Source organism: Gigantopelta aegis, chromosome 14 (genome assembly GCF_016097555.1).
Source record: "Gigantopelta aegis isolate Gae_Host chromosome 14, Gae_host_genome, whole genome shotgun sequence".
In the NCBI taxonomy this organism is placed as follows: Eukaryota; Metazoa; Mollusca; class Gastropoda; order Neomphalida; family Peltospiridae; genus Gigantopelta; species Gigantopelta aegis.
Window position 1 is genome coordinate 27,910,635 of NC_054712.1, and position 21,141 is coordinate 27,931,775.

General features: G+C 37.8%; 1 protein-coding gene across 3 annotated transcripts in view; it reads right to left on the minus strand.

The window, feature by feature from the left end:
• LOC121388868 (hydrocephalus-inducing protein-like) overlaps positions 1-21,141 on the minus strand; it is a 237,898-nt gene that overhangs the window by 161,068 nt on the left and 55,689 nt on the right. For all 3 annotated transcript variants that reach the window (XM_041520391.1, XM_041520392.1, XM_041520390.1), the window contains exons 18-26: positions 19,495-19,642; positions 16,607-16,744; positions 11,352-11,480; positions 9,286-9,597; positions 7,585-7,728; positions 5,646-5,879; positions 4,644-4,853; positions 3,699-3,836; positions 778-1,542 (exon numbers count right to left, since the gene is read on the minus strand). In XM_041520391.1, coding sequence (XP_041376325.1) covers positions 778-1,542; positions 3,699-3,836; positions 4,644-4,853; positions 5,646-5,879; positions 7,585-7,728; positions 9,286-9,597; positions 11,352-11,480; positions 16,607-16,744; positions 19,495-19,642 — 2,218 coding nt within the window. The remainder of the gene's footprint in view (positions 1-777; positions 1,543-3,698; positions 3,837-4,643; positions 4,854-5,645; positions 5,880-7,584; positions 7,729-9,285; positions 9,598-11,351; positions 11,481-16,606; positions 16,745-19,494; positions 19,643-21,141) is intronic.

Sequence of the window (21,141 nt, forward strand, 5' to 3'; positions counted from 1 at the left end):
CATAGCAATAGAAAAAATATCTTTTAAAAATGTCCAGCGATCACCCATGAAAAATCGCCGATCGGTAGTTTACGGTACTTTACAGGTTATTGACAGTGTTCATTACAACGAAACGCCAAAACCCTCATAAAAATTGCTTTTCACTTGTGATGGTTGTAATAAATGCAAAATAAATCTACAAAAGTATCCATACCTCGCCAAAAAGTGCACAAAAATGACAAAACTGGACCGTAAATATTTTTAATTTCCATGAGATTTAATTCGGCCATTTCCGGCAAACCGGAAATATACCACACTATTATAAATTTAGAAATCTCGTGAATTCACGTTAGCCACGAGAACGAAATGTAATATGCTATATTTTTGTTTTCATATATTTATTAGTCACTTACAGTGTATGGGTATATAACTTTGTTTTGATTTATGCACGTGTGAGTCTGTGACATGTAAGTACGCAAGTACTAGCCTTTGTTTAATGTGACATGTAGGTCTATGTACTCAAATACCTAACTTAAGTTTTGTTTCTTGCTTTCTTGAATATACCGCTTCTTTCGCTTTTCGTTAATTCTGGTGACGGGGGGGAAAGCGGTACATCTTGCATTCACTGTCGATTTTGTGGTTTAAAAAAACGGTGCACATTATATTGTGGTTCATGGTTTTTTTCTTGGAATAAACCTTCAAAGTGGGGGGTGTGCATTATACACCGGTGCGCATAATACATGGGAAAATACGGTAACCATAAAAAAATCCCAACTATGTACAACTAAATGGTCTTACTTTAAATGATCCAACATATTTTCCGTGATCTGCCACACTGTGACTGGACACACAGCACTTGGTGGCCGACGGACTTGACTGCTGGGCAGACCTATTGCCATTCATGGTCAACACATCGTTGGTCTGCGACTCCTCATCAGCAGTGGTCTTGGCCAGCGAATCGTTCATCTGAGACTCTTTGGTCTGTGAGGCTTTGCTCCGCAACGACACCTTCCCCACCTCCTTGGCTGACAGTACCGACTTCTTGGAGTGTGAGCCCTTCCTTACCGGCTCGCTGAAGATGACCGACTCTGTGGTCTGGGCCTCCACACTCTTGCCGATCTGATGGAGGGATTCAGTCGTCTGCACCTCCTTGCAAGGCGTCACCCCGGTCAGCGATTCACTGACCTGCATTTCCTTGTGCTCCAACTCCTGCAGAATCTCCGCCGTCTGCGTTTCCATGGAGATCATCCTCTTCGTCTCTGACCTCCCGGCCATGGTTCGCAGTCTCTCAGTCTCCAGTTCTTTCATCTTCGACTCCTTCAGCTCGGCTTCCTTAACCTTTATCTCTGTTGCCTTCTGCAGCAGGGCGTAGTAATTGCCAGATTCGTCTATGAGGCGCGGCAGGTCGAGGGAGATCCGAGGGAACAGACCTTCGCCATAGAGGTGGATGACGTCAGGTTCAAAGTGGGCAACTTGGATGAGGAACATCCGGTAGAATGTTTCCGGAGTTCCAAACATAAATTTCAAGGTCAACTTCTGCTCGGTCATTGGTTCAATGAAGCCCTGAGTAAAATGTTTTTAGAAATAAGACAAAATTAAACAAAAATTAGTTTACTGAGTATATAAATAATATATAATTATGCTCTCTGCTTGTATAATTATATAAACTAATGGAAAGAATCAGGACATATTGCTGATAAATTACATTTTTGTTACATCATATTCAGAAGAAAAGATAAAATGGCTTAACATTTGTTGTATTAATGCTGCAATTTCAGCTCCCATTGTATAATAGCTTGATAAATTGATTAAACATGATCTCAGTATGCAAAATGTAGGCTACATTAAACAGTTAATTATTTTAACTTAGTGGTTTTTTGTTTTATCAACAGTTAAAATTGGGCAAGTTAATTTTTCACCATGGCCAGTGGATTTTCAAAGCCACTGGCCCCATGGCAAGTGAATTTGAAAACAATTCTAGAACCCCTGCTTAAGATTGCAAATTAAAAAGAGTTTACTATACTGTTCTAGAGTATACATATTAGAAAATGTACATGTACAATTGGTCAAAAACACCATATTCCTATTGCTAGGATGTGAAGTGTTGAAAACATATCCTTCACAAGAAGAAAAATAAATATGTAAAGCCAAGTTTAAAATATATAGCGCCAAATTTACAGCGCCTGTTTTTCTGTCTTCAAGCCTTGTATACGTACGATACACGAGTGTAAGGCAGAAACACCGGTCTTCAAGCCTTGTATACGTACAATACACGAGTGTAAGACATAAACAGGCTTTGTAAATTCAGCCCATATTGTTTACTGTCTCTTGACTACCGTATAAGTGGAAATTTTCGTGGTCTTAATTTTTCGTGGTTTGGGGTATAAAAACATTTCAAGGTTTCTTATTTTCGTCGTTTGCCAAATCTAAATTTAAAGTGATTTTATTTTCGAGTTTTAGCAAGTCTAGTTGCGAGAATACTTGCTATTGTTTATTAAAGTTTCACCTCGGCTGCCAGTTGTTCGATACCACCGACGTGTAAAGTTAAACAATAGAACAGTCACCTGTAGCCTAAATGGCCACTGTGATACCGGGTATGCTATTCGACAGACAACTGATCACAGTCTTTGATTTCGTGTAAAGCCAATTACGACGTATGTGTGAACAAACCACTTAAGGACGCTATGAAGTCTGAGTTTACCATATGGTATTCAAAGCAGGTTTCCCTGGCTATGAAAGACAGCGAAGTTGTAACAGACATCAAGATCGAAATGCGTACTTCGGCGATAAAACCAATTCATGCAAGGTGGATTATGAAAGTTATGGCAGAATTAAAAATACGCCAGGAAATGTTGAAATCTGCATTCATCCACCCCAGATTCACTGATGCAGTGCGGGCGGACATTGACAAAAACAATATACGAAATTTAAAAATATTTCATTATATTCTACAAACAGTGAGATTCACGCAATAACTTTTTTAAAATTCTAACTTGTTGTCTTGACTATACTATTCTCTTGTCGTATCCGGTGGACTGCACATGACAGGAAATAAAATGTTCCGGTAAATTGTAAGTGTGTTATGGTTTTCACAATAAATATTTTAGATAGAATTTGTTGATTTTTTCAAATATTTTCAAGGATTTATATTTTCGATGCTGTCTACTTACCCTCGAAACCCATGAAAATAAAAATCCTTGAAAATTTCCGGTTATACGGTATTTGATTTTTTATTTTATTAAAAATAAATATTTTTTATTTAAAAGAACAAACAAACAAAAACAAACAAAAGTTTTTTGTTTAATGACACCACTAGAGAACATTGATTTGTTAATTATTGGCTATTGGATGTCAAACATTTTGTAATTTTGACATACAATCTTAGAGAGAAAACCCACTCATTTTTCCATTAGTAGCAAGAAATCTTTTATATGCACCATCCCACAGACAGGATAGCACATACCACGCCATTTGATATTCCAGTCATGGTGCACTGGCTAGAACGAGAAATATAACTGATCCTAAACCAACCGCGCATCAAGTGAGCACTTTATCACTGGACTATATGTCCCACTCTTAAACAAAAATAAACTTGTACCATAAATAGGATACGAAAACAACGTATGTGAAGTTCTGTATATTTACCTGCACTGCAGCAATTACTATGATAATGCAGCTTTATGAAGTTTATAATCCCCATGCCCAAACAAAAGACTTACTGATGGAGGCACCAGGACAGGAAGTCCTGGTGGGGGGTTTCTGCACAGTGATGGGTTCGTGTTTATGGTGATGAATTGGAATCCAATCTTGCCTGTGTTGAACAGTGTGATATCTGCTGTTATTACCTGGTCATAGATCTGAAAACATTTAAAGTAAAGATATGTAAAGAAAAACACAAAAACATGTACTATGTAACAGTCATTCATACATTGAGAAAAGACCATTGGTATTCAATGCGTCCAGTAGATAAGAACAAATCAGACAGATATAAACAAGAGGGAGGTCAAAACCGGGCCATATCTAGTGTAATTTAATGCAGGGGGAGGGGGGGGGGGGGGAGAGAATATAGAATCAGAGCACAGTAATAGAGGTATTCTTCAATTTGACAAAAAGGACACTTTTAATGTTTTCCACTGCTTCCTCACCCACCCCCATCCCGTATCCCCCACTAGAAGACCTGCCAACCAAAGTTTTTGGCAGTTTTGTTATCAGACAAAAGTAAAAACAATAGTTGGAGATCCATTTTTTAGTATGCATGTATAGATATATATGTTGGATAAACCAATGTTGAAAATATAATTTCTGTCTTCTGTCTCTGTTGACAAGCCCAATGTATTTTCCCCATCTCAAATAGTGCATCGCAGTACACCAAAGGTAATGATACGTGCTTTCCTATTTGTGAAAAAGCATATACAAAAGATCTCTTGATGCTATTTCCAAGGAGTTAGGCTACAAGTTTCTTTTCTAAAACTAGGTTCATAATTCACCACCAACAAGGTTGGAATGAATTGACCTTTATATTCTAGACCAAGTGTTGAAATAACCATATGTTAGACAATAACTACAGTTTAAAATGGGTCACATTCCCTTTTCTGTTTATTTTTTTCTCAGAAATCTATACAATGCCAATGCGTTAACACTCAGCAGGTAAGCAAGACAATCACCTGCTGTCCAAAGTCAATTTGCTTGGTATCAAAGTGATACTCTATGGATGACGCTTCTCCCTTCAGCAGCACTACAGATGGCGGTCCTCCTTGAATCTCGCAAACAGCCTTCCCATGGGCACTGATGTCAGCATGACCAAAGAAGGTGAAAGTCACCTGCTCATGCTGGTCAGGTTCCAATACCCCATACAGTGGAGTGATATCAAATACCTGAATGTAGAAAAAAAATGACAGTGAAATTTTAGTAGTTAGCACATAACAGTACCAGGATTTCCTGTATGTAAGCCTTGAGCTTATCTGAAATTAGGCCAAAGGCTTAAATTAAGAAGTTGAAAAAAACCTCATTATACTATAATAAAGATAAAAGATGCAAGTTAGGATACCAACAAAATACATATCCATTACCATGCCATGACAACCGTAGTCACATGCACACATTTTATTTGCAAATTTTCAACTATTAACTTTCAAATCAATATTTAAAATGCTTGCTGGTATGCAGGGTATAGTTGATTTTTTGTATCTGGTAAAGATATATACATTATAAAAATAATATCTCTGTCTAAAATCACAATATGTTCCGTATGTTTTGTTAATATACTATATTTGAATACATCAGAAGATTGAGCATAAAAACAAGACTAAAAAAGCATACTACCAAATAAAATCATTGAAACCCCCTCAAAACCATCTTGGGGCTGGGGCATTAATGCATTATAAATGTAGAAGAAAAAGAAAATGAGTGCCAACTGGCCTCGGTCATATAGTGGTTAAGCCATCCCAGTACCAGCTCCCAGCCAGAGTGAGTTTAACAACTCAGTGGGTAGATGCAAGGCCACTACATCGACTTCTCTTTAACTAACCACTAACCATTGTTCTCACTGACTTAACAGCTAAAATAGGTGAGGTGTCTGCCCAGGACAGCATGCTTGAGGCTTAACTGGAAACAAGTTAGAATGAATGAATAAAATTAAGTAATCACAGCCAAAGTTAGATACACACCTCTTCAACACTGGCGGGGGTGGCCATTTCCCGCCTCTGCAGTAGGAGAGTTGACAAAGCCCGGTTTGCTTTCAGAGCCTCCTCTTCGGCATTCAGTGGCATGAGATTCCACTCCTCCTCCACCTCCTGATCCAACCCCTGCTCCATCCTTTCCTGCTCCTTCGCTATCTGTTTAGTCTTCCCTTCACCATCAGAGTCATAGTTGGTTGTTTCTGCTTCCACTTCAAGTTGACCCTGTAAACACAGAGATACCAAGTATCGATGAGACAGTGGTTACGGTAGCACTATACCAAATAACATCGAACCTGGTCAAATGTCAAAATGCACCCAGCTTTTTATAGAACAGATAATACTACCAGTCCTCCCATTGGTGATAAATGTCATGGTGTTTGCTGTTATATGGTGATCATTGTTCAAGTGCTCCATATCTGGTACATCAAAGGCCATCGTAGGTGGTCCCTGTATATGGAAAAGCAATCTGATTAAAATTAGCTCCACTTGTTAATAACTATTACCTCTAGAGCATATTGATTTATTAATCATCGGCTATTGGATGTCAAACATTTGGTAATTTTGGCTTATAGTCTTAGAGAGGAAATCTGCTATAATTTTCTATTAGTAGCAAGGAATCCCAAAAACAGGATAGCACATACCACGACCATTGATATACCAGTCATGGTGCACTGGCTGGACGAGAAATAGATTAGTGGGCCCACAGATGGGGATCGATCCTAGATGGACCGTGCATCAAGCGAGCGCTTTACCACTGGGCTATGCTCGACATTTTTTTGCAGATTGCTCGACGACTCAACATATTATCTCAATCTCTCAACTTATTATCTCAATCTCCCAACTTATTATCTCAATCTCTCGACTTATTATCTTGAGTGCTTGACTTATTATATCCAGCACTTCACTTACATGATTCGTACAGGATTAAAAATAAAAATTGAAGGACTTTTCCAGGTCCATTTCTCAGTTTTCAAGGACTCGTCACAGTGAACATAACAACTTATAAATTTGTTATTACCTATAACTCACAGTGTTTAAGGGACTTTACTTTAGCTGTCATCAATTCATCAATTTTTTTAGCCAAGTCTTCTTTTTCATTTGCTGTTTTTCGCAAAGTGGTTTTTAAAAAAAACTACAATTGCTTTTAGATGCATTCTGGAGTACATATGGGTGTAATGGGCACTTACATAAAGATATATTTAAAGATATATTTCGATAATAATGTTTATTATTATTTGCATAATGTCAAAACTTTGATGAACAATAATTTGAAAAGGAAGTACAGATTTATTTGACAAAGCACAAGCACATAATATATATTACTGAATAATTGATTGTAATTTATTTGCATGCTTTGTCAAGTACTTATAAATTGGTATTTAATATTTAGATTGATTGCACATCATGTGAACATTTCACAACTAGGCAATATCCCACCCCGTCTAGAACAAGTGTTAAAATAACAACAGAAAGAAATGTTTTATTTAACAACGCGTCAGACATATGGTTAAGGACCACACAGATTTTGAGAGGAAACCCGCTGTCGCCACTACATGGGCTACTCTTCCGATTAGCAGCAAGGGATCTTTTATTTGCACTTCCCACAGGCAGGATAGCACAAATCATGGCCTTTGTTGAACCAGTTATGGATCACTGGTCGGTGCAAGTGGTTTACACCTATCCATTGAGCCTTGCGTAGCACTCACTCAGGGTTTGGAGTCGGTATCTGGATTAAAAATCCCATGCCTCGACTGGGATCCGAACCCAGTACCTACCAGACTGTAGACCGATGGCCTACCACGACGCCACCGAGGCCGGTCCAAATAACAATAATGATGGGACACAATTAGTCGCAGTTTAAAAATGTGTTGCAGTGTCATTAACAAACATTCCTTTCCTTTAATAGTGGTAAACATTCCTTTTGTACCTTCTCCTTCTCTTCTTGTTCCTGTACAGCTGGCTTGTAGGTCTTCTCTACCGTCACAGCTCCGTTCTGGTTGTCCAGTGAGAGTCCAGTCTGTTCCTTCTCAGCATCCTCAGCACCACCAGTCTGCTTCCCTTGTTCCACGTCCTGTCAAGTCACACAATATTAAATGCACTCTCATTTGTTCTCAAGTTCATGTCTCAAAAAGATGTTATAGCCAGAGTCTGTACCCAAAACGAGAAGAGGAGGGTTATTAACAATGGTCTGTAGACAATATGGAATTAGTCATAAAGCCAAGATAACATATTAACAAGCCAAAAATACAAAAAAAAGATTAAACTGTTTGGCTGAAAATGTATATAATTTGGACAGTCAAGTTACCTAAAATCATCTAGAATGAAAAGTCAAAGTTAAAGTTTGTTTTGTTTAACGACACCACTAAAGCACACTGATTTATAAATCATCGGCTAATGGATGTCAAACATTTGATAATTTTGACATATAGTCTTAGAGAGGAAACCTGCAACATTGTTCCATTAGTAGCAAGGGATATTTTATATGTACCATCCCACAAACAGGATAGTACATACCACAGTCTTTGACATATCAGTCGTGGTGCACTGGTTGGAATGAGAAATAGCCCAATGGGCCCACCGACCATCTAGAATGAATGTAGATGGAATTTTATAGTCAGTCCCTAACTAGCTTCCTCCTACAAAAATGTTTTTTGTAAATAATTTCAGTTTGGTTTGATGCAAGAAAAAATAATAAAAACACACTATTTTTGTGTGCAATTTAGAAAACAATAACTTGTAGTTAATTTGATAGTATGAGAAAAGGCATTCTCTGTGGGAAGGACCATGGATCCATACTCTGCCATGATACATTTCTACCTTGATACTGAAACATGATGCGCAGTCGGTCTGGGATCGATCCCCATCGGTGGGCCCATTGGGCTATTTCTCATTCCAGCCAGTGCACCATGACTGGTATATCAAAGCCCGTGGTACGTGCTTTCCTGTCTGTAGCGGGTTTCCTCTCTAACACTATGTCAAAATTATCAAATGTTTGACATCCAATAGCCAATGATTAATAAATCAATGTGCTCTAGTGGTGTCGTTAAACAAAACTAACTTTGATACTCAAACAAGTAGCAAGGGATCTTTTGTATGCACCATCCCATAGACAGGATAGCACATACCACAGTCTTTAATATACCAGTCGTTTTGTACTGGCTGAAACAAAAAATAGCCCAATGGGTTCACTGGCCATCTACAGGCCACAGCATTTCAAATTTCATGGAAATCACTTTTTCGGTTCCGTGTCTTTGTGATAATGGCAACTGTTTTTAAAAAATAATTATATATACATGTATATTATTTTCGTTGAATAGTCATACTTATATAAGAATCATGGGGAAATGTTTTTTCGTTCCGTGATTTTACTGACTCTCTACTAACACCATTCCAAAAACGATCGTTTCTGTAAAATCTGAAGGCCTGCATCATGGAAAAGACTACAAGTTATTTATTTCTGAGCCAATTGTTTTCTAAATTGGAAACAAAAAGAGTAGCTTTTTGTTATTTCCAAAACAATTTTACTTTTCTTCTTACATGAAATAAAACTGAAATTATTTACAAAAATCATTTTTGTAAAAGGATGCGACGGGCTACAGATCCATACTGTGGCACAACCTGTTCCTACCTTGACAGTGAAACCCTTGCTGATGTTGGACGACTCCTCGACCAGACTGTCCTCTTTGTTTTCTTCTTGCCGATTCCCTGCCGCCACCACTACTTTCTCGTCGACAGCCTTCGCCGGCGGTTGATTGATGACCACGCAGGGCTCGTTGGTCAGCTCGAACGTCCACTTGTACCGGACCACCATGGGACTGGTGTTAGTCATGGTCATGTAGCGCGTCACCTCCGTGTCATTGAGAATACAGCCGAAATCCACAACCGACTTGTCCAGCATCACAGTCGGAAAGTACACTTCAGCTCTTAAAGAGACTTGGTCCTGAAAATTTAAATAAAATAAACGAATGGTCTATTTTAAATGGTTAAAAGAAATATATACCCAAGACTGCAGCTTTAAATTAAAAAAATATAACTGAGTGAGCAGCTTTAATTATTTCACACTGCAACAGAGATGAGCAGAGTTTCAGCTAATGTTCGCCAATTTACCAAATACGAATTAAAATGTAATTTTGCAAATATATTTTATTATCAAAAAGTTAATTTGAAAATCGCGTGCTACTTTTGATCTACTGGCTTATCGTTGTTTTGACTTTTGGTTCTCCACTTATTTACTTTTAACTTCTTGTGTAATTCCCGCCTATGTTTGCACATGCATCTAAGTGCGCATGTACATGGTTCATTCGGACAACCCCGGAAGAGTTCGTACTCAGCAGCATTGTCGTCAATCAGAATATCTCTGTCTTTTCCATTATGTACAATTCGATACACTTCGGGCAATTTCATCTCTGACATTTACATAGATTTTTGAGTTTCAGTCTTTAACTTGATAAAGCTGCAGCAAATTGACTTTTATCGGACACGCACCAGCAAATCAGAAAACATTGGAACTGTTTGCAGTGGCCAATTTTATCAATGATTGAATCAGCAATAATATTATGTTTGTGTTGAATTATAATTATACGGTGAAATATAAAAGTAAATTCTGTTTTTATGACATCAAGCGTGTTGTCAATTTAGCTCCTACATATACAACAGCAATTGTGTGACTATACTTAGACAAAAAGTTTTAGCTGTTTGGTAAATGTGCTTAAATAAAAGAAAACTTGTGCCTTACAAAACAAAATCAGATACTGAATTTAATTGAGGCATCATTTGTCAGTATAAGTAACAGGAGATTTTCAATACAAAATGAATGTGTGACTATCACATGCTTGGTGGTCCATACTCGCTCATTTGTCTGATGGTGAAATAGTGATAGTGATCCATTCATGAGTTAAAGTATGTTTACGGTTGTGGACATGGTGAATATGCACGTGGGTGTCTCGCACTTTGCGACCCATCAAATCCCAATACTGCACAATAGGGAACAAGTCGGGCAATCTTGCAAGGCCAGTTTAGTGCCTCAGTATTGTTCCTCTGAAAAAGTCCAGTTGTTAGTCTGGCTGAATACAGTCGTGCATTGTACTGTTGAAACAAAACGCCTGGATGCTGCTGCATGAACTGGTGTGATGATTTTGTCACTAATGCTGAGCATTAAGATTCACATGAATGATGAACATGAGGTTGTTTTGTCTGAATTCCTGCCCACACCATGGCATGTTCAGTAAATGAGGCAATGTTGTACCACTGTCAATGCCCAGTATGCTCAGACACGTTACTGACAATTTTCAGGTTTTTGTGTATGGACGCCCAAGCACCATTTAACGACATTTTGTATTGAAACTCTCCTGTTACTTATACTGACAAATGATGCCTCAATTAAATCCAGTGTCTGATTGTGTTTTGTAAGTCACAAGTTTTCTTTTATTGAAGCACATTTACTAAATTGCTAAACATTTTTGGACTAAGTATATGTTATAGAAAGAATTGTTAATTTAAGAATTTTACGTCTTCTTTTTTAGTGGAAAGCTGGTAATATGTACTGTGAGGTCAGACAAATAAATATCTTAAAACATCTTAATTTTGTTTTATTTAGCTAACAGAAAATGAATTTGGTTAAGATATTTCTGACCAAATTAGCCAAATTGCTAATAATGTTTTGGGACGAGCTTAAAGCGTAGTTGAGGTACTCACGACATGATTATGTTCCCTGTAGGAGACCTGCAGAATCCTGTCAACACACTGCAGGCTGAACTCCCCCTCATACAGGTGGTTGAACTGAATGTTCAGACAAGCCTTGTCACCGCGGTCAAGATACAACTCCTGGAAAGCAAATTAAAAACTGTGAACTGTTATATATAGTAGATATAAATGAAAACAGTTAGGTTGTCATGCCACGACCAGAAGCGGTCAGGCCCTTTATAAGGGCCCTATGGGCAACCTAGGAAGACACCACAGCATCATAGAGGTCTATAATTAACGAGCTACTCTCGATTCATTAATATCAAAACCTATATTAGCTCGGCCATTTACCTTTCGACCGACCGTTCAAAATTGCGCCAAATTTCCTCAATCAAAATTGCACACCCCTTTCTCTTTGGCATTAACTGCTCCATTCAAAATTCCATAGCACCACTACCACCCCAACCTGCCTGCTACCGATTCGATCGGGCTGCTGGTGCTCCCTTGCACCTGCCAGTGCAGGCAGTCCCTCCTCTCCCCTCCCCCACACCTTTCCTGTCATGGACAGAGGAGCGTGCGCTACAATAGCTTGTTCTGAATGTGCAAGTAAAACCCTATGACCTGACCTGACCAGAAAACAGTTCATAGATGTTGAACGTGAGGGATACAGCAGGTACAGTGGGCACTGACACACACACCCACCACCACCACCACCACACACCAAGCTGAATGGTGAATTAATGTAAAATTGCCACCACCACCCTTTACAAATGAAAATTCTAAGTATCACATAAAGCTATTTTCTCATACTAGCCTGTGCACCATGACTGGTATATCAAAGGTGTGGTATATGCTATCCTGTCTATCAAATGGAAAAATATAGCGGGTGTCATCTCTAAGACTATATGTCAAAATTACCAAATGTTTGACATCCAATAGCTAATGATTAATTAATCAATGTGTTTTAGTGGTGTCGTTTAACAAAACTAACTTTTAACTTTAGTATCACATCAAAGAGTAGAAGTTAATTTTGAAAACTTACAGTCAACTCGGAGGTGATGGAAGATAAGTATTGTAATTGCCAGTGTTTTATTGCCTTTGAAATCAATATTTTGTTCCAATTCTGACAGCTCCTATCTTTCAACTTTTATTTACCACCCACTCTCACAACTCAGCTCATACCATTTTAAGTTTAGTGATAAGAGTTTATACCAGAAATTATTGCTAATTGTTTTCCAATAAAAATATGTCAATGTTTATCAATGCCTTAGCACATTTTAAACTATGTCTATTTGGTTAGTTCACTATTCGGTCGAGTGAGAAGAAGAGGAAACCTACTGTCACCACACAAGCTGCTCCTGTTAATAAAGCAGTAAGGGATCTTCTAGGACACCGGGTAAGTGGTTAGTTGTTAGTGGTTGTTATCCACTGAAAAACTTGTTAAACTCGCTCTCTGTGGGATCTAGTACCGGGCGGTGAACTCAGTACCTACAAGCCTCAAGTTGGATGAGGTGATTTAACCACTACACCACCAAAGGCCAGTCTATCAAGTGCACAGAGTATAATACATGAGTGGTCATTAGGTACCATTTTTTTCCCATCCCCAGCCATGCAAGACAGGCGTATTCCATGATGTCAGCCCATGTGGCATAAATTGGTCTTGCATGACCACGTGACTTCTATTGTTTAAGCTGATATTAACATTGGGTGACGTCACGTAAACGGTAAAATAACGCAAGAAATGCTTTTTATATTTCATAAAAACAAGGAAACCTCCTGTCATAATGAAATTATACTGTCATTTTCTGTTTATACATATAGTATAAACCATTTTTGGGTACGATCTTTTCAATGGTTATGATTATTTTATTGTAAGATAAAAAACAAAAAATGTAGGTTTTTCACGTTTTCCCAAAATGCTTGTTTTTCACCTCCTGGATGGGAGAAAAATAATCCTCCATTATGTATCCATGTGGGACAGGGCTATTCCACCCTCGGGTACATAATATGTCAACAAGCTATGTACCCTCGGGTGGAATAGCCCTGTCCCACATGGACACATACGAAGGATTCTTTTAATCTCACAACAAGTTGTTTTAAAATGTATCTAATGAACGAAACTGAGTTTGATACATTTTTAAATAAGTTGAGAGACAAATGGTATCTAACAGACACGAATGTATTATTCTATTTCTTACCAGTACATATCCTCAAAAAACAGGTTTTAAGCAAATTTAAAAAAAAAATTTCAACTAAAAGTTATTTACAGCCATTGCACTTGTAGCGAACTTACACATCACAGACACATGATTGTCAGGTTAACTATACGTCACATTGTAATCTATTTCCACCGTGTTGTTTTTCATTGGCTGCATGGCACTGGTGACCTGGTCATCACCTAGGAGCAGCCAGTCGTATGTCTTGAAATTGTTACATGTACATGTGTTATCAAAAATAATGCATGGTGTTCTCACCAACGGGTGTGTAAGAAAATCAATTCTCTGACCAATCACACATAATACGCATAAAATGTCTCTTGAAATACATCTTAGAGGCTGTTCCAAAATATCAACATTTTGATAAGCCATACACTGGGAGGGTGGGCAGTAACAAAAAGGTTAAAGTTTCGTTTGTTTAATGACACCACATCGGCTATTGGATGTCAAACATTTGGTAATTTGGTAATATAGTCTTAGAGAGGAAACCTGCTATATTTTTTCAATTAGTAGCAAGGGATCTTTTATATGCACCATCCCACAGACAGGACAGCACATACCACGGCCTTTGATATACATTTTGAACCAGTCGCAGTGCACTGGCTAAAACGAAAAATAGCCCAATGGGCCCACAGATGGGGATCGATCATTGACCAACCAAACATCAGGTGAATGCTTTACTACTGAGCTACACCCCAACCGTGTAGCAAAAGACAGATTACACTTTATACACTTGTGAAAAATGTTGAAATTGTGAAAGTCTATAATCTAGGTAAAAAATTTAACTTTCTAAATAATGTCAACATATTACTGTTTTTCCTAGAAATTTGGCAAGGCATGATTAAACACTTTTGGGGCATTTTTGCCATTTTCAGGACACTTTTTTTTTTTCATTAAAGACAAAATATTTATTGAAATGAAAATAAATATAAGTAATGTGCTTGCTTTAATAAATAAATGAAAATAAAAAGTATATAACTGGGATATTTTATTAATTAATAAAATAAATAACACATTTTCAAGTGTTTTTATAAAGGCAATTGTAGAATTAATTATTGGAAAGCTTGTTTAATCTTATGGCGAAGTCTGACGAATCGACGCCAGGAGAGGAGCTGAACATCGCCATGTGCGAGACTCCACAGCTGGTGTCTCCCGTTCCTGCACCTTCATGTTCGTCTCCATCGAGACCCCCATCTCCAGGGGACTCCATTTAGACAAACAAGCGAAACGGAAGGCCACCACTGCCGAAAGGTATCCAAGAGGGAACCTTCAAGCACTTCCCCGACGGCAGTGAGGTGGCCATCCACGATATGGACTTACGAGACGGAACGTTCTGCCTAATGGTGACGACGCGTCGGGATAGTCTGTATAGGCAAGGAATCCTCTTCAGGGAAATGGACAACAACACTGTCCACAGAGTACTCAAGATCATCGCCAGCATCCAGTACATCGAACTAGCAAAAATCCTGCTAGGTCACAGGTGGAGGAAACTTGTGCCACATTTCAACGGCAAGCAATTCATCTCATCTCCATAGGCGCCAACCTCTTCAAGAACTTTCACCTCCAGGTAAGGGCTTAGTCGGACTTGAAAATGTTTGTCCGTAGTTAAAAATTTTATTTTTAATTTTTTTGTAAATAGTCTAACGCAATTAATTTTTGGCTACCCGTCTAAATTGTTCAAATCACCATAAAACATTTTTGGCTGAGTTTTTTAAATTCAACTTTTTTAGTTTAATATTTTTAATGTCAAAATATGAGTAGAGTGAATCAGGTCATTTTGGTCTTGAGGTCTCTGACCTAACTTCTAAATCTTTATTCCAAATTCCACCCACCTCAAATTTACCACCACTCCTCCTGGCCTGGACTTAGTCACTGGCGATGTCAGAGGTTAAGCCCAAGACAGGCATGCTAGACCTTCTTTTTATATACGAGCACATAAAACAAGTTCAAGCTTAAGTTAATCTTATGGCAGCATGGCACTGATTAAGGCAAGATGGCACTAGACTACTGAGGCATGGGTAGTAGTATACACAGCTCCTGTGTGTACCCAGTTGTGCAAAGAGTTCAGTTGTTGGTTTTGCACAGATCCATGTTTCAACGCCTATTATTTGGAATAGGAAGTAAATTCTTAAGCTAGTAATAGCCAAGGAGTTATTTTTAAAAATGACAATTAGTTTTTCACCAGCAGTGCAAACGGTTTAGCTGTAATAAGGCTTGGTATTCATGCACTGTGTTTTCCTTGTGACAAAAGTGGGGTCAATCAATTTGGCTAATTTTCAAACAAGCTGATTTTGTGAAAAACTGAATAGCTAAACCTTTATTCAAAATGAGGGTTTTTGTAAGGTTTGTTGAGCAAACTTTCCATAAATATATGCGTTATATCTACCAACTCCCGCTTGGGTGTGGTTTGTATGGGTGTGTCAAAAATGCAGACAAAATCATGCAGTTTGGGCACATAATGATGAAAGTACAAACATTTAACTAAAAATATTTAAAATGAGTCTTCTTTATAATTATGACCCTTTTTGGTAATTTCCTTGAGACTAAAAATATCTTTGGTGCAGGACATAGCCTAGTGTTAAAGTATTCACTTGATGCACAGTTGGTCTGTGATCGATCCCCGTCGGTGGTCCCATAGGGCTATATCTCATTCCAGCCAGTGCACCATGGCTGGTATATCAAAGGCCGTGGTATGTGCTATCATGTCTGGGAAAAGCATATAAAAGATCCCTTGCTACATTAGGAAACATGTAGCAGGTTTTCTTTGATGACTACGTGTTAGAATTACAAAATGTTTGACATCCAATAACCAATGATTAATTAATTAATGTGCATTAGTGGTGTCATTAAACAAAACAAATTTTTAAAATACCTTTAGTTATTTTTAACCCACAGGTGGGTATTTAGGATGCCAATTTAAGGGCTGGCATGCATAAATCTCAGCTGAAGATTCAGAAATAACTGTGGTCTTCTACCATAGTGCCACACCATGCTAAAACAAGCTAGAGAAACACTACATATTATAACTTTTAAAACTGTACAAAAATTCACCATTTCAGAAACCTGAGAGCCGTCATCAAGAATAATCTGAAATGGCTCCTCAAGCGCAATTGTTGCTGACAGAGGCAGGAAGGACATATTGTGCATGGTCAGCTCTTTAACGTTTAGCTGTATAGCCTGGCCACCAATCTGAAAATTAACAAAGAACATTTGATGTTATTTCTCATGGTTAGTTTTCTTCATTACATGTAGTTCCATAAGGATAGTTACCAAATTAAACAGAATGGTCAGTGAACATGGCGGGTTAATTCTCTAGTTGTTAGCACTATAGGCTAGTCACCGATCTAAAAATGAACAGCAAACAAGGTGTTCATATGCAGAGTTAATTCGCTAGAAATAAACAGGGAACACATTATGTCTCTGGGTCAGAGCTCTTGCCATTAGCTCTATAGGTTGGAAACCAAAATCATGAAAGGTTATGTCTCAGAGTCAATCATCTTGTCACTATAGCTTTAAAGCCTGGCTTCCAATTTAAAAATGATCAATGAATATGGTGTTATCAAGCAATGTCAATTTTGTGGTTAGACCTACATTTATGTGTTTGTCTTTTTAAACATTTTGTCACGTTTGTGGTTGCTTACATTAGAATTAGCAGTTCACGTTGCATTATGTTACCTACTCATTAATTGGATAGAATTTTGCCTCTTCTATATTTTCATTGCTAGATTTCCCAGGGCAATATCACTTTTGATTGGACCTGTGGGACCGTCTGAGGGCAATATCACTATTTATGGAAGGTCATGTGACTTGTTATGGACCAATAAGAATACAGATATATTTTCATTATGTAATAATATAGATATATCCGATCAAGATAATGTCAGTTTCGTGCAACAGCCAATTGCAGGAATTTGTTTTGGCGAACCAAATGTACAAACACTATTTTAATAAAGATTTTAAGATAGCTAAAAAAGAATAAAGGTTTATAAAAAAATCCCCTATGGGTTAACTTTGTTGTGTTCTTCTCGATTTCTCGATTGAATCAATCACATGGAAATCGCTAGCTGATAAAATTAATGTAGTTCCACTTTTATAAGGTGGTGTAAATATTATTTAACACCCACGATAGATAATTGCAATGTTGACCACTACCTCTTCCGTTCTTTTTATAAGTGATGATATCTCTAATAAAACATAGTTTCTAATAATTTATTAGGAATTGCAGATTCAACAATGACAGTAAGTAAAAATTATCAGTTCCAACCAATTAAATCTGCAATTGAAAACAAAATATCAGCGGTCATGAAAAGACTTAATGACTGTTCCGATCACGTGATACATTTGACGCCAAATACTGGTACTACTAGTCTTGTCAGTGGCTTTTGCCGGAAATTATCGACACAATAAAAATAAAATAAATTTTATTTAATTTCTCAAATAAAATATAACTTTTATTGTGTGTATCAAACAATCAAATGGACACTAGTATAGGACTTAATAGAGGCTGTTAAAAATACTGGTTAAATAATGCAACAGTAAGGTTTTGAAGCGTAGATTGATCGTCAAGTTTTTGTTAGTATCGTATTTCTATACACACTGTTATTTTGTTGTATTTTCTTAGACATTTTTTGTCAACTCTGTGTATTGGGCGACCCTTCTTCTATTGATGGCATTTAGAGGCTTAAAAAGTTGGCTAATTACACATCAATATATGGTACAGACAAAAAAACCCACAACAAAACTATATTATGACAAAATGTAAAAATTTAATTAAAAATGAACTCGGAGACAGGTATATATTAGTTACATTCACATAGTCCCAAACATTAAAGTCCAAACTTTCCAATGTATTTTCAAAAAGCTGCTATTGTGTCTGTTCCAGCCGCAATGCTATGGTAGAAAGGGAACATCATCATCACTGTCACTGTCATCATATACTTCTGAGGCTTCAATAATCCCAGGCTTACAGAAAGCTTTTGACAATATCCCGTTGTCTACTGCCTTCCATGCTTTAACAACCCAATTGACAATTTCCCCATATGAAGCTTTGCATGAGCCATGTTTTGGGGTAACTGCCTCCATTCATCCCATTATTCCCACATTTTAACTTTAATAATCCATTCAAAGTCAAATCGAGGGGCTGCAATGTTTGGGTTACTCCACCTGGACTAATTACAATGTTAGTGTTTAGTGTTTTAAGATTGTTCTTAACACTTTTCAGTTTGTGAGCTGTCATGCTATTTATAACAAGTAGGGACTTCACAAATTGTGTTCAGTAATTTACTCATTTATGCTTGACCAAGAGCAAAATTACAAAGCAAGTAACTCCACACATAATTAGTGCTTATTGGATGACAATGGTAATGATCATGTCATCAGTGGCCATTCAAGCTAATGAGGGCTTTCTGTCGGAGTAAGCAATATCATAATATTGTTTATAAAACAAACCTCTATTGTCAAAGTCTGCTTATCTGTTATCAGAAATGACGGAATAAAGGAATATATACTACCTGACTTAACCAAGCTAATATTAAGGACAAACAATATAAATTTCTGGTCTCTGGTCAGCGCGCGCGTTGATTTTGACCCTCGCTCGTCAACAGTTTTTGGGGGTTTTTCCCACCATATGATGTCGATTTTTGCCGTGTTTTTCTTGTTATGACGTAAAACCACATTTTGATCCAAAATACCATCGCACATGAACTAGGATGTGCATTCTGATTAAAATTTAAATATGCCCCTTATTTCAGTATCAAATATACCCACCTTTTCTGTGCAATCCATGCTTTGAAAAAAAAATAGAAAAAGAAAAAAGCCACATCAATTCTGGAACTTTGGTCAGACTGGAGGCAGACTTTTGGGGGGGGAGGGGGGGGTTAAAAGGAAATGTTTTGTTGAATGGTTGGGAGGAGTAAAGATGACTTGCTAAATGATCTTACCATGTCGACCCTGAAATACAAACACTTTGTTGAAAATTCCATCAGTGGATTCACACAGCATGCAGTGATGTCGACTTTCATGATGAGTTCCTTTGGATCTCTTCCCACAATGCAGTGACACGTCAGTCGTTCATGGATGCGCTGTGCACTGCAACATCATAAAATAACCAGGAGATAAACTAAATCAAGCACCAGTACATATTTCTTGTAAAAAAAAAACTAAACATAAAGAAACTACAAAAAAAAGAAGATTTTTTATTTTGTTTTAATATGTACCTCCCTTCAGAGAAGACACCACAGCTCTTGATATACTAAAGTCCGAACCAAATTGTTAACAACTACGATAAATTACTCTCCAACATTATATTACTGTTAAGATTGCCCCAAAATTTTGTCCAAATGCAAATCGTGAAAAAAACCATTACAGTTTCCATATACAATGTCACCGATATCTACTTCTCCGAGATTGCATTGAGCAAACTACATGCAGTTTCTGCTGTCTGCCATTTTGCTTGTTTATGGAATTCTCTTTAAGAGGGGTGGATCGATATGACGTAATATAACACCCTCATCATGACACCAGATTAATTACGTCACATACTTAGGAGGCTTCCAAATTGCATGTATTTTGCCCTATGCAATCTCAGCGAAGTCAATATCGGTGACATTGTTACAGTCTCCTATGTGGAATCTGTGTTACTATAATGTTTTTTTTCAAGATTTATGTTTGGACAAAAAGTGGAGAAAATCTAATGGTAATTGAAGGTAAGAGAGCAATTTATCATAGTTGTTAACAATTTGGTTTGTACTTTAGTCAAGGGGAAATTGTTGGAATAGTGGGATGGGGCTGACGAATCCTATAGACCTTAGATGAGTGTTCCACTTTAGTCAAGGGGAAATTGTTGGAATAGTGGGATGGGGCTGACGAATCCTATAGACCTTAGATGAATGTTCCACTTTAGTCAAGGGGAAATTGTTGGAATAGTGGGATGGGGCTGACGAATCCTATAGACCTTAGATGAGTGTTCCACTTTAGTCAAGGGGAAATTGTTGGAATAGTGGGATGGGGCTGACGAATCCTATAGACCTTAGATGAATGTTCCACTTTAGTCAAGGGGAAATTGTTGGAATAGTGGGATGGGGCTGATGAATCCTATAGACCTTAGATGAGTGTTCCACTTTAGTCAAGGGGGATGGGGCTGATGAATCCTATAGACCTTAGATGAGTGTTCCACTTTAGTCAAGGGGGATGGGGCTGATGAATCCTATAGACCTTAGATGAATGTTCCACTTTAGTCAAGGGGAAATTGTTGGAATAGTGGGATGGGGCTGATGAATCCTATAGACCTTAGATGAGTGTTCCACTTTAGTCAAGGGGGATGGGGCTGATGAATCCTATAGACCTTAGATGAGTGTTCCACTTTAGTCAAGGGGAAATTGTTGGAATAGTGGGATGGGGCTGATGAATCCTATAGACCTTAGATGAGTGTTCCACTTTAGTCAAGGGGGATGGGGCTGATGAATCCTATAGACCTTAGATGAGTGTTCCACTTTAGTCAAGGGGGATGGGGCTGATGAATCCTATAGACCTTAGATGAGTGTTCCACTTTAGTCAAGGGGAAATTGTTGGAATAGTGGGTTGGGGGC